Raw genomic sequence first — 10,583 nt, 5'->3', positions numbered from 1 at the left:
GCAGCCCGGGGCAGTAAGACACAGCTCAACCCTACAGCCCTTCCCAGACACACACGCAGGGCAGCTGCCCCTTTGCAAGCTCAGGCTTTTCGTAGCATGCGTCTTCGGGTGTCCCTTGATGAGCAAGCTGAAGTTGGTTTCTTCGTGGAGGACCAAGTCTGCCATCCTGTGATTCGTGAGGTCTTCAGCTGTCAGCCCGACGCCTTGCAATCCGTCATGAAATCCATAACCCAGCTTCTCTCCCTTCCGGTCCCCACTGGCCCAGAAACCCACTGTTGCCATCATTGAGGACAGTCCACTGCTGGTCCCTGGCCTCGGGCAGTCGCCTCCCACGTAGGACCCCCTTGTTCCCTACGCCAGCCATCTTTTCCCCCTGGCTGTCCTGGGGCGGGGGTGGGGGTCAGGAGTTAGAGTGTGTCTGCTTGCCATGTTTCTTTGGGTCTTTCTTTTGCTAAAGCACAAATCCACCCCAGTTCCAGGCCGGCTGGGTCTGCCCCACCGCGAAGGGGCCGCCTGTGCCTCACCTTTCACCTGCCACTGGCTGCTGCAGCTGCCCCAGCGCCACCAAGGCCGAGGGACGGAGGGAGGGACGGCCGGAAGGGTTCGCATCGCTCCTTTTCCTCGTGAGACCCCATAGGCTGCGGATGTTAGAAGCATCGCTTTCACATTCCTGATTCTGGGTTGGGTTTGGTTTTGTCCTCTTGTGCTTTTCCGAAATCTCCGATGCTACCCTGAAAACAAACTGTGTTGTTGAGTTCTCGTTCCAAAAGTCCCTGTGCGGCTGGATCTTTGGGGCGGGGGTGTTGTGGAAGACAGGATCCTTCAGGGCGGAGGCATTTAAGATTTGCAACTAGCAATGCAATTTTTTCTAAACATGAGGATATTTACCTTTATTAAGAAATTGTACTAAACAGTCGTGTCCTTGGTCGGTTTACGTTCTCATGTTACTTTTGATTCTACTTTGATTCTGTGTGGTGGTAAAAAAAAAATCATTACAAACAAAAACTGTAATTTCTTATCTTTGATTCAATGGGATTTCTTTACTTAAAAAAATAAAGACTAAAAACATAACATGGTTGTGTCTAGTGTTTTTATGTTTTTTTCTGGTGGTAGTGGGGTTTGAAATGAGGGTTTTGCCGTTGCTAAGCTGCTACAACACTAATCCCTTTTTACCCTTGTTACTTTTTGGAATACTTGACCGTGTGTGTGTACTTCCCACAAAGCTGGAACAACAGGCTCACACCACTGGGCCCTGCTGGCCGTGAAAGAGGGTCCCACAGACGTTTTACCTTGCTGGCCCGGAACCGCCATCCTCCCAGTCTCTGCCTCCCAAGTAGCTGGGTTACAGGCATACACCACACCCAGCTTCAAAACACCATTTTAGCTTATAAGGTAATAAGAATGCCTGCCCTGGGCCATTGAGCCACAAAGTGCTCTCCAAGGTGCTGGTGTTATTTGGGGCAGTGGTTCTGGTTTGGCTCACTTGGTTCTCACTCAGCAATCACCTTCCGCCACAGAATAGAAAGCAGGTGTGTGTCCGGCCCATGGTGCTGCTCCCCGCTCCCCCCCGCCCCCTCCCGCCCGAGGTGCAGCTATGCACCAGAGCCTCTGTCTGCCGAGTCTGGAGGACAGCCTGGGTGTACAGGCCCATCCCTGGGCTCAGAAGTGCTGACGGGCGCTGTGGCCATCATGAAGATCATCAGGCTCTAACTACTTCGTTCTTGTGCTCACCCACACCTGTCCTGCCTGCTGGCAGGGCTACTTCTGCAAATAGTCCTGGGCCCCATTTGCTCATTTCTCTGGGACACGGAGCCTGTGGCGGCTGCCTTGTCACATGGACTTCTTGGAGACCGGGCCAGAGCAACCTAGCTGCCTTGAGCCCAACTTCAAAGTTTGCATTTGATACTCACTGGTATGGCCTTCTTTATTTTTGTTTTTGGTCAATGTGGGCCTTGACCTCGAGGCCTGAGCACTGTCCGTGTGCTCTTTTGCTCAAGGCTTTCACTCTACCACTTTGAACCACAGCACCACTTCTGGGTTTCTGGTGATTAAATAAGAGTCTCACAGACTTTCCTGCCCAGGCTGGCTTCGAACCATGATTCTCAGATCTCAGCCTCCTAAGTAGCTAGGATGACAGGCGTGAGCCACTGAAGCCTAACATGGTGTGGCCTCTTTAACTAACCTTCCCTCACATGTCCACACACAGGGCTTAAGCAATTACATCTGAGCTGCCTAGGGGACTGGAAAAAATACTGGTACCTGGCCACATGTCAGATCATGTACATTAGAATCTCTAAGGCAAGGCTGGGTGTGATGGTTCACATTGTAATCTCAGATTCTTGGGAGGTATAGATAGAAGCATCATCGCCCAAGCTAGCCCAAGTTAAAGGACAAGATCCTGTCTGTTCTAAAATTAACTAAAGTTAAAAATATATATATACACAGGAAGTGGAGCTGTGGCTCAAGTGGTAGAGCGTTAGCCTTGAGCCGAAGAGCTCAGGGACAGCATCCAGGCCCAGAGTTCAAGCCCCCATGACCGATAAAAAGAAAAAAGCTCTAGGACAGTGCCTAGACCCTGAGTTCAAGTCCAAGGACCAGCACACAAAAACAAAAAAAAAAAAGGGCACACACAGGCCTGTGGGGCTGAGCAAGTCAGGTTTTACCATCTGCACAGCCTGTCCCCAGCAGGGCAATGCCAGGATACGGCCAGCAGGGGGCAGTAGGAGTCCACAGAACAGGCTGGCATGTACATCAAATCGCACCTGACCCAGGAGGACTGGCCATCCCACAGTGAAAATCACTCACCTGCCTATGAGCACCAAGATCACTGTGTTTACCAAATCATGTCCACGTAAACCCTTTCGCTAGTTGCTTTTTATTGGAAGCAGGTGAGGGTGCTTTTCATTCCCTCTTGGCCTGCTTTCACAGACCGGGAGACGTTCCAGAGGGAATTACCAGCAAGCCTTGTTACGGCCTTGAAACCCAGCCGCACACAAGGTAGTGTGTCCTGCAGTTCTGTTCAAGAGGCATCCCTGCCGCGTTGCCACTCCCACCCTCAAAGGTGACCCCCAGCTCCCCTAAGGCTTAGGTTTGAGGTCCCCCAGCCTGGAGTCCAGGACAGCCAGCCAGCGGGGCAGGGCCAGGATGCTAACGAGGGCTCCCATGCAGGCCAGATGCAGGCTCACAAGGCTGTGTTCTCAGCTTGGACCCGGGGGCCAAAGAGCTGCTCGGCAACCACCTTGCCGTCATACTTGGGCAGTGTACCCCCAAAGTCAGCGGGCAGGATGGTCTCAGCAATCTCCTGGAAGAAGCCCGAGAGGTCATCTCCATGGACAAAGACCTGCAGGGAAGCAAGGAGGACCAGTGAGCAGGAGGCGCCCTGAGGCTGGGGGCGGAGCCGTGGAGGGGAGAGGAGGGACAGGAGCGCTCCACTTCGTTCCCCACACCCATGCTCCAGCTCACTGCGCACGTGCCCTGGGCAGGCTCACACTCACCCTCTGCAGCAGCTTGCTCTTCAAGAAGGGCCTAACCATGTTGTAGGTGGTAGTGAAATACCACGGCTGGTGGATGAAGTGGATGGCTTTGAACCGGGCGGGGAAGGAATCCTGCAGAGACGGAGAGAGATCCCCTGTGACCCAGGCCTCCCCCACTGTGAGAGAGGACGACCGTGGGACAGGTTCCAAACCTCACCTGCAGCATGTCCACCATCTTCCTGAGATCCGAGGCCCGCAGCCCCGCAGCCTGCTGCATGGTAAAGCCCTTGAAGTTCTCGACGATGCAGAAGCCATTGATTTGTGTTTCCTCATTCTCCAGCAGCTTCTCCAGGATGAAGCAATACGCCTGCAAGATCTGGGGCAGAAGAGGGGGCGTCAGACCCAACCTTCCAAGATAATTAAGGCTCAGGTCCCAGGGGACAGTTAATTGCACGTCCCTTGGCTAGAGGAATTTGCCACAGGCTTCCATGTCGGATGGTCCCCTTCTGTGAATGTACACAGGACGACAACCCTGGAGGATTCCATCTGTGGTTAGGGCGTTTATCCCATGCTCTTACAATGAGGGCACTGCTGGAAAGGACCAAAGTGTGCCACAAAGGACTGGCAAGGTTGTGGTAGACTGAAGCCTTGTGGCACTCAGGAACCGTTAAAAACGACACAGAAGCCGCTGATGGCCAGGAAACATGCGTGGCGTGCACCACATCAAAGCAGGATTCCACTTTACAAGAAAAATCTTGGTGTCTGTGGGTGTCTACCTAGAAAACCAGGTTGAAGGATGGACTGGAGGAGTGGCTCAAATGGTAGAACATCTGCCTAGCAAGCAAGCATGCGGCCCTGAATTCAAGCTCTACAACCACCGGGAAAAAAAAAATCTATAGGAAGATGTCAGTGGTAAAAGTATCTGGGTATAAGAATTATGGATGATTTTATATTCGTTAGTGATACATGTGTGTGTGTGTGTGAGTGTGGGTGTGATAAGAAAATTAGATTTTTTTACAGCTGTCTATTAGAGGAGCTTCAGTGCTAAATCAGATTTCCTCAACGATACCAGGACTTGAACTCAGGGCCTCTCACTTGGCTTTTCCACTCCAGGCTAGTGCTCTGGCCCTTGAGTCACAGCTCAACTTCTGGCTTTTTGGTGGCTAATCAGAAATGAGAGTCTCATAGACTTTCCTGCTGGGCTGGCTTCCAACTGTGATCTTCAGAGCTCAGCCTCCTGAGTAGCTAGGATGACAGGCGTGAGCCACCTGCGCCCAGATGAAGACGGACATTTAATCATTACATGGAAGCAGCTGAATAGTATTTTCCAAAACAAGTCTGGAGCATCTTTTCTAATTCAGAAGTCTTTTTCAAGGCCGCATGACTCATCCCAAAGTTCTCTCAATGGGCAAACCCTCTTTCTTCCACTGGGTACAAACTCTGAGGGTTCGGGCAAGCGGCTTGCACCCACATAAATAGAAAAGACACAGTCTGCTAAGTAGAGTGGAGCCTGCCTTTTCCAGAAGTGCCTTCAGCCCTGCGTCACGGATCCTGTTCTGCTGTCGGTCCCACCCCCACAGCTGCTGTGCCCCCCACACACACCCGTGGCACTGGGCGGAGATGATGAAGACACCATGCTTACAAAGCGGGGGCCTTTCCAGCTGCCCTGGCACAAGCCACAAATTTTCTCTGCTTGTGGCATATAGTGGCTCCTCCCTCCCCGTCACCCACAGACCCCCTAAGGCTCCAGAAGTGAGTGTGTGCGGGAGGGGAGAGAGTCAGAAGGAGCTGAGCCGCCCAGGGGTGGGGGAGAGCTGGAGGAGCCCCCTTGGACCTCATCGAAAGTGATTTCTTCAGCGTGCCAGTTCTCGATGCTGAAGAGCATGACCACCCGGCCATACTTATCCCTGCTGGAGAGGACCCCAGGGTAGCCGGCCTCGATGGTGCAGCGGACGGCCTCCAGAGACAGGCTGTCGAAGAGTTCTGGGTACTGCAGCCGGAAGTGCACGTAACCTGGACGAGGGAGAAGCAGGGCCTCTAGGGAGCCATCCCAGCCCTAGCTGCCCTCCACCCCAGGGTGCGAGTCGGAGACCTGGCCTCACTCCTGCTCCTCCCCAGCTGTCCTCTCAAACTGGAGACAACTGTATCTCTACACACATAGACACAGACGTTGGCCAGCTCAGCCAGTCGTCCCGGCAGCCCCATGAGGTGCAAGGTACGAAGCTGTTGTGCACTGGGCAGCGTGAGGAAGCATCCTGGACGGGGGTGACTGGTGCCTTCCACACCCCTTGCCGCAGGAACGGGGCACAAGGCCAGCTGAGGGGGGTGTGGCAGCGCTGGGAAAGAGCTCCCCTCACCCCCCATAAAATTCAAACTCCATGCTGGACACGGGTGGCTCAAGACTGTCATCTTCGCTTCCCAAGAGGCTGAGCTCCCAGTTCAAAGCCAGCCGGGTCAGGAAAGTCCTTGAGACTCTCTTATTCCAATTAACCACCAGAAAACCGGAAGTGATGCTGTGATTCAGACTGGTAGAGCACTAGCCTGGAGCAAACGAGCTCAGGGACAGCGCCCAGGCCCTGAGTTCAAGCCCCACCACCACCACCACCACCACCACCAAAACCCAAATTCCAAGCCAGACACAGGCTCTCCTTCATTCCAGCTGCACCTCTACTGTCCGCAGCTCCATCTGTATGCCCGTCGCCGAGTGACCTGCCCATGCAGGAAGGGGTCCTTGCCCATGCCAGGAAGGAGGTGGACAGCCCCCCCCATACCCTCCCAACGGCCGTCTGCCCTCCCCTCCCCCTCCCCCCCCCAGCCAGGCCTCACCTCTGAGCAGCTCATAGGCACGACCCACGTTGAACTTGCGAGCCCGGATGAAGCGAAGGAAGAAGGCGCCATCCCTTCCCTGGACCCTGTCGGCCACCGCCCGGGCCAGCTCCTCCCCAGACGCGGCCTGCTCCTGCACCAGCGCCCGCAGCTCCCGGACCGCCTCCTCCCGAGCCTCCTCCCGCTCATTCAACTCATCCTTGGCCTGGGACAGTGTGCAAACACAGTGTGCGCACACTCAACGCCGGCCACTCCAGATCCGGGCTGCTGAGTTGGGTGTTGGAAGGAAGTGAGGTGAAACCGCTGGTCCTGGCGGTTTTCACAGGGTACCACCCATGGTAGGTGTCGCCAGCAATAACTGCTGGTGCCTTCTGGGCCCTTCTGCTAAGTCGTGTGTGTCTGTGCGCGCACGCACACACACACTGGTAGTGATCTGGAACTCAGGGCCTAGACACTGTCCTTTTGCTTTATCGCTCAGAGCAGGCACTCTACCACTTGAGCCATACCTCCACTTCCAGCTTTTTGGTGGTAGGTTGAAGATTAGAGTCTCACAGACTTTCCTACCCACGATCCTCAGTTCTCAGCCTCCTGAGGAGCCAGAATTCCAGGTGCCTTGGCTGCATCGTGGTTTTTAATCTTTACCACCATCCATCACGGGCTCTATTCTATTCTAGGTTTCTGTTTTGTTTTTGTTTTTTGTCCATCATGGGGCCTGAACTCTGGGTCTGGACGCTGTCCCTCAGCTCTTCAGCTCAAGGCGAGCACTCTACCACTTGATCCACAGCGCCACTTCTGGCTTTTTCTGCTTATGTGGTGCTGAGGAATCGAACCCTGGACCTCAGGCATGCAAGGCAAGCACTCTACCACTGAGCCACCTTCCCAGCCCTACTCTGGGTGTCTGTTGGTGGTGGTGGTAGTGTTTGTTTGCCTGTTTAGACAGGCTCTCACTGTATGGCCCGGGCTGGCCTCTCTCAATCCTTTGGCATCTGCCTCCCAAGTGCTGAGATTATATGCATGAGACACTAGCCACAGCATGGTTGGTATTCTTATTCTTGTCTCTCAGATGAGCAGACAGGGGCTCCTAGCGCTAAAGTATCTTGCCTGGGGTCACCCAGCTAGAAAGGGGAAGAGCTGGGGCTCGGGCTTCGCAGCATCCCTGGCTCTGAGAGTCCCAGGTGGCGTGAGGAGGATGGGAAGCTGGCAGAGGAGGAGTCAGGTGTGGGGGGGCTGTCAGCGCCCTCCAGTGAGGATGCCCAGAGATGCAGACAGGCACGGAGAGCCCCAGCTCAGCTCATCCCACTCCGCACTCTCCCCTGCAGCCCCAAGTCAGCTCTGCCAGCCAGTACTGAGCACCATTTGGCCTTCTCTGAACGGGGCACCGAGAGGGAAAGCTGTGTGTGCAAGGGCACATAGCAGGCTAGAAGGAACCGGCTCTAGAACCCGTGCTTCTTGCCTGTCCGGTGCCACTTTTTTTTCTTCCCTTCAGGACTAAGACTTGAACTCAGGGCCTGACGCCAGCCACTTCCTAACCAGTGCTGCTCATGTCTGGCTCTGGACTGGGGAGCCATCCCAGAGGCTTCAGGCTGTGGTCCTGGACAAGGCGGGCCTGGCTGCTGGTCCTCCCTGTGCTGCCCTGCCCTGGCCTCCAGGACAGCTTCCAGACCAACTCGGGCTCTTCACATCCTGCAGACTCCACACCTGTTTTCCACACCAATCCCGTCCGTGTTGCCTCCAGTGGCTGCCTCCCTCCCCCTCCCCCCTCCCCCCTCACCTTCTGCAAGGTGTGGCGGGGCAGCTGGCTGCACCTGCCAAAGACGGGGCCGTGGTCCTCAGTGGTGAGCTGCTGCAGCTGGGCCCGCAGCACCTGCTCCTCCTCGGAGACCAAGCGGAAGGAGCCCACCTGAGCGGACGAGTGGGCATTGTGAAGGCCCCTCCTTGTGAGGGCCCAAGGCCCACAGAGGGCTCCGTGAGCAGAGATGCTAGCGAAGCAGGGAAGGAGTCCCGGGGAGGGGGGTACTCACCCCTTCTGACATCTTCCTCTGGGGACTCCGCGTCCTGGGGAAGAGAAGGGCCTTGCTGCCTCCGTGCTGGTCTCCAGGAGCTAGCAGGGCTTCGCAGAGGAGGGGAATGCAAAAGTGAGCATGCACTGGGCAGTGTTGTATGCATTTGTTCATTCATTCATTCAGTGCATGCCAGCACTAGGGCTTGAACTCAGGGTCTTGTGCTCTCACTTGGCTTTTTCACTCAGGGCTGGTACTCTACCACTTGAGCCACGGCTCCCAGGTAGCTCTGAAGGGCCTAGTCCTTGGGCTTATGCTGGCAGAAGGGGTTCATGCAAATACCCCCCGCCTCAGCCACGGCGACTCGCTGATCCAGCCAGAAGTAAACTAGAGCCCAACTACGTTCTCGGCTCCAGAGTCTGCTGCAGGACAAGGGTGGTCTGGCCAGCCCTGGAGAATGGCCAGGCAGCCTGGGATGTGGCTCCCCCAGACCCCGCCTCATGCCCACCTCCTCACCCCTGCCCTGGGCTCCCTGGCCCAGGCAGACCCCCCTGATACACACTCACCTCCCAAGTGAGCAGCTCCTCCTGGGGGCCGCCTGCTACCTGCACTGGTGCAGCTCTGCAATGCCTGGGCTGGGGGGCAGGGCCTGGTCAGAAGGCCCGGATTAGTGGGTCACAAGGAACTTCTCACTGTGCCCACAGTTTCCCATTAAATCTGGGCTCCAGGAGGCCCGGAGTGGGGCGGTGGTGAAGCGGCATGGGGAGAGGGGAAGATGCATCAAAGCCCTCCTTTGTGTTCTCCTGTTCAGCCATGTGGAAGCCACCAGCCGCCAGCCATCCGTGGGGCTGGGACCTGGGCTCTGACCTACTTCCCTGCCCTGGCTGTCTCAGGCGGAGGGTACAGGAGGTGTCTGAGCACCCATTCCCTGGGCCAGATACGTGGAGGGGTGGAGGAAGTTATAAACAGAATCACAGATGCAACCCAGGCAAACCCAGGTCTGTGGCCCCCCCTGCCCCCCCCCTCAGCAAAGTGGGGTCAGTTGGAAATGTAGCTGGTGAAGGCTGGTCAGGGGACCAGGCAGGCCAACCTGCCTTCTAGATAATAGTACGGTGTGGGGGGCAGGCTCTGGACCCCAGCTGTCCACTGTGTGTGTGTATGTATGTGTTGCTGGGGATTAAAGCAGGACCCCATACACACTTGGTGCCTGCTCTGCCCTCCCCAGCTCTAGGGTGACCTTTACAGAGGTAAGTAGATTGAAATGGGGTCACCTGGATAGGCCCTAATCCAGTATGCCAGCAACGATGCCTGTCGTCCCAGCTAGTCATCAGACTGAGAGCAGAGGATCTCAGTTCGAAGCCAGGCAAGGAAGTCCATGAGACTCTTATATCCTGGGAGGGGTGTGGGGTGCGGCTCAAAGGGGCCAGCACCGTCGGCGAGTGCCACAGCTAAGGGACAGCACTGGACTGTGAGTTCCAGCACAGGCCCGGGCCAGGCAGCCTGCCAAGGCGGGCGGGCGGCAGGCAGGTGGTCCACAGTACTCAGCAGAGACTCTCGGCCGTAGCTATTGGAAGATCAAGTGCAACTGCATTTCCTTCTTTGTCGCCATTTCCTCTCCTCTCTCTTCCCTTCCCCACCTTCTGGTACTTTCTTTTCTATGTTGTTGTGGGCCGTGGGGCTCGAACTCTGGGCCTGGGCGCAGTCCCTCAGCTCTTGGCTCGGGGCGAGGCGTCTCCCCAGGCCGGAGGCGGCACCTCGGGATTAGAGGAGTTAACTACAGGCGACACGCGCGCGTCCACTGAGCGCTCAGGGCTGCGGGGGCCGGCCCGCGACCCACGCCGGGGCGGCCCGGGCGGCCGGGGCCTTCCCGACGCTTCCGGTGCAAACACCCCGCCCGCTTCAGCTCCGGAGGCTCCCGCTCTCGCCGCGGGCGCTGGGAATCCCCGCCCCCTTCCTCCGGGCCCCGCCCCGCCCCGCCCCGCCCCGCCCGCCCGCCCCCGCGGGCGGAAGTGAGCCTCGGGGCGGGACCTGTTGCCCCGGGTAACGGAAGTGCGGCGGCGTTCCGAGGAGAGCGCGCGCGTTTTGTAAGCCTGGCGGCGGCGGGGACAGCGGCACCGGCTTGTGGTGACTGGCGGTCGGGGTGCGTCGCCGGGCCGGCGGGACGGGAGCGGGCGGGTCTGTTAGAACTCGGGGCGTGGGGCGGGGGGTCTCCTCGCGGCGTGGCCTTCCCGCCGTCCCGAGGGGTTGGGGTGCTCCGCCGGGGGCCCGGGGCCTGCGCGCCTCT

At 57.1% G+C, this 10,583-nt stretch overlaps 2 protein-coding genes across 2 annotated transcripts in view; one reads left to right on the top strand and one right to left on the bottom strand.

Moving 5' to 3' along the window:
* Positions 1-3,117: 3,117 nt before the first annotated feature.
* On the bottom strand, positions 3,118-8,391 carry Rlbp1 (retinaldehyde binding protein 1). The gene is made up of 7 exons (XM_013012028.1): positions 8,321-8,391; positions 8,071-8,199; positions 6,300-6,504; positions 5,308-5,486; positions 3,691-3,849; positions 3,495-3,605; positions 3,118-3,340 (listed from the first exon to the last, which is right to left on the bottom strand). The coding sequence occupies exons 1-7, from the start codon at positions 8,330-8,332 to the stop codon at positions 3,182-3,184; spliced, it is 954 nt and encodes a 317-aa protein (XP_012867482.1). The 5' UTR covers positions 8,333-8,391; the 3' UTR covers positions 3,118-3,181.
* Positions 8,392-10,375: 1,984 nt separating this feature from the next.
* Fanci (Fanconi anemia, complementation group I) overlaps positions 10,376-10,583 on the top strand; it is a 32,505-nt gene continuing 32,297 nt past the window's right edge. The window contains exon 1 of the mRNA XM_013012108.1: positions 10,376-10,439. The gene's annotated coding sequence lies outside the window, so the exon portion shown is untranslated. The remainder of the gene's footprint in view (positions 10,440-10,583) is intronic.

The sequence above is a fragment of the Dipodomys ordii genome, unplaced genomic scaffold (assembly GCF_000151885.1).
Source record: "Dipodomys ordii isolate 6190 unplaced genomic scaffold, Dord_2.0 Scaffold15, whole genome shotgun sequence".
In the NCBI taxonomy this organism is placed as follows: Eukaryota; Metazoa; Chordata; class Mammalia; order Rodentia; family Heteromyidae; genus Dipodomys; species Dipodomys ordii.
Note: the sequence above shows the minus strand (reverse complement) of the source record. Positions and strands in the feature narration are given on the sequence as shown.

Excerpts from the sequence above, each read along its gene's own strand:
- Rlbp1 (XM_013012028.1), bottom strand. Across the intron at positions 6,505-8,070 it reads CCCGCCACACCTTGCAGAAG|GCCAAGGATGAGTTGAATGA; the intron begins GTGAGGGGGGAG and ends ACACTGTCCCAG. Across the intron at positions 3,850-5,307 it reads AAGAAATCACTTTCGATGAG|ATCTTGCAGGCGTATTGCTT; the intron begins GTCCAAGGGGGC and ends CTTCTGCCCCAG.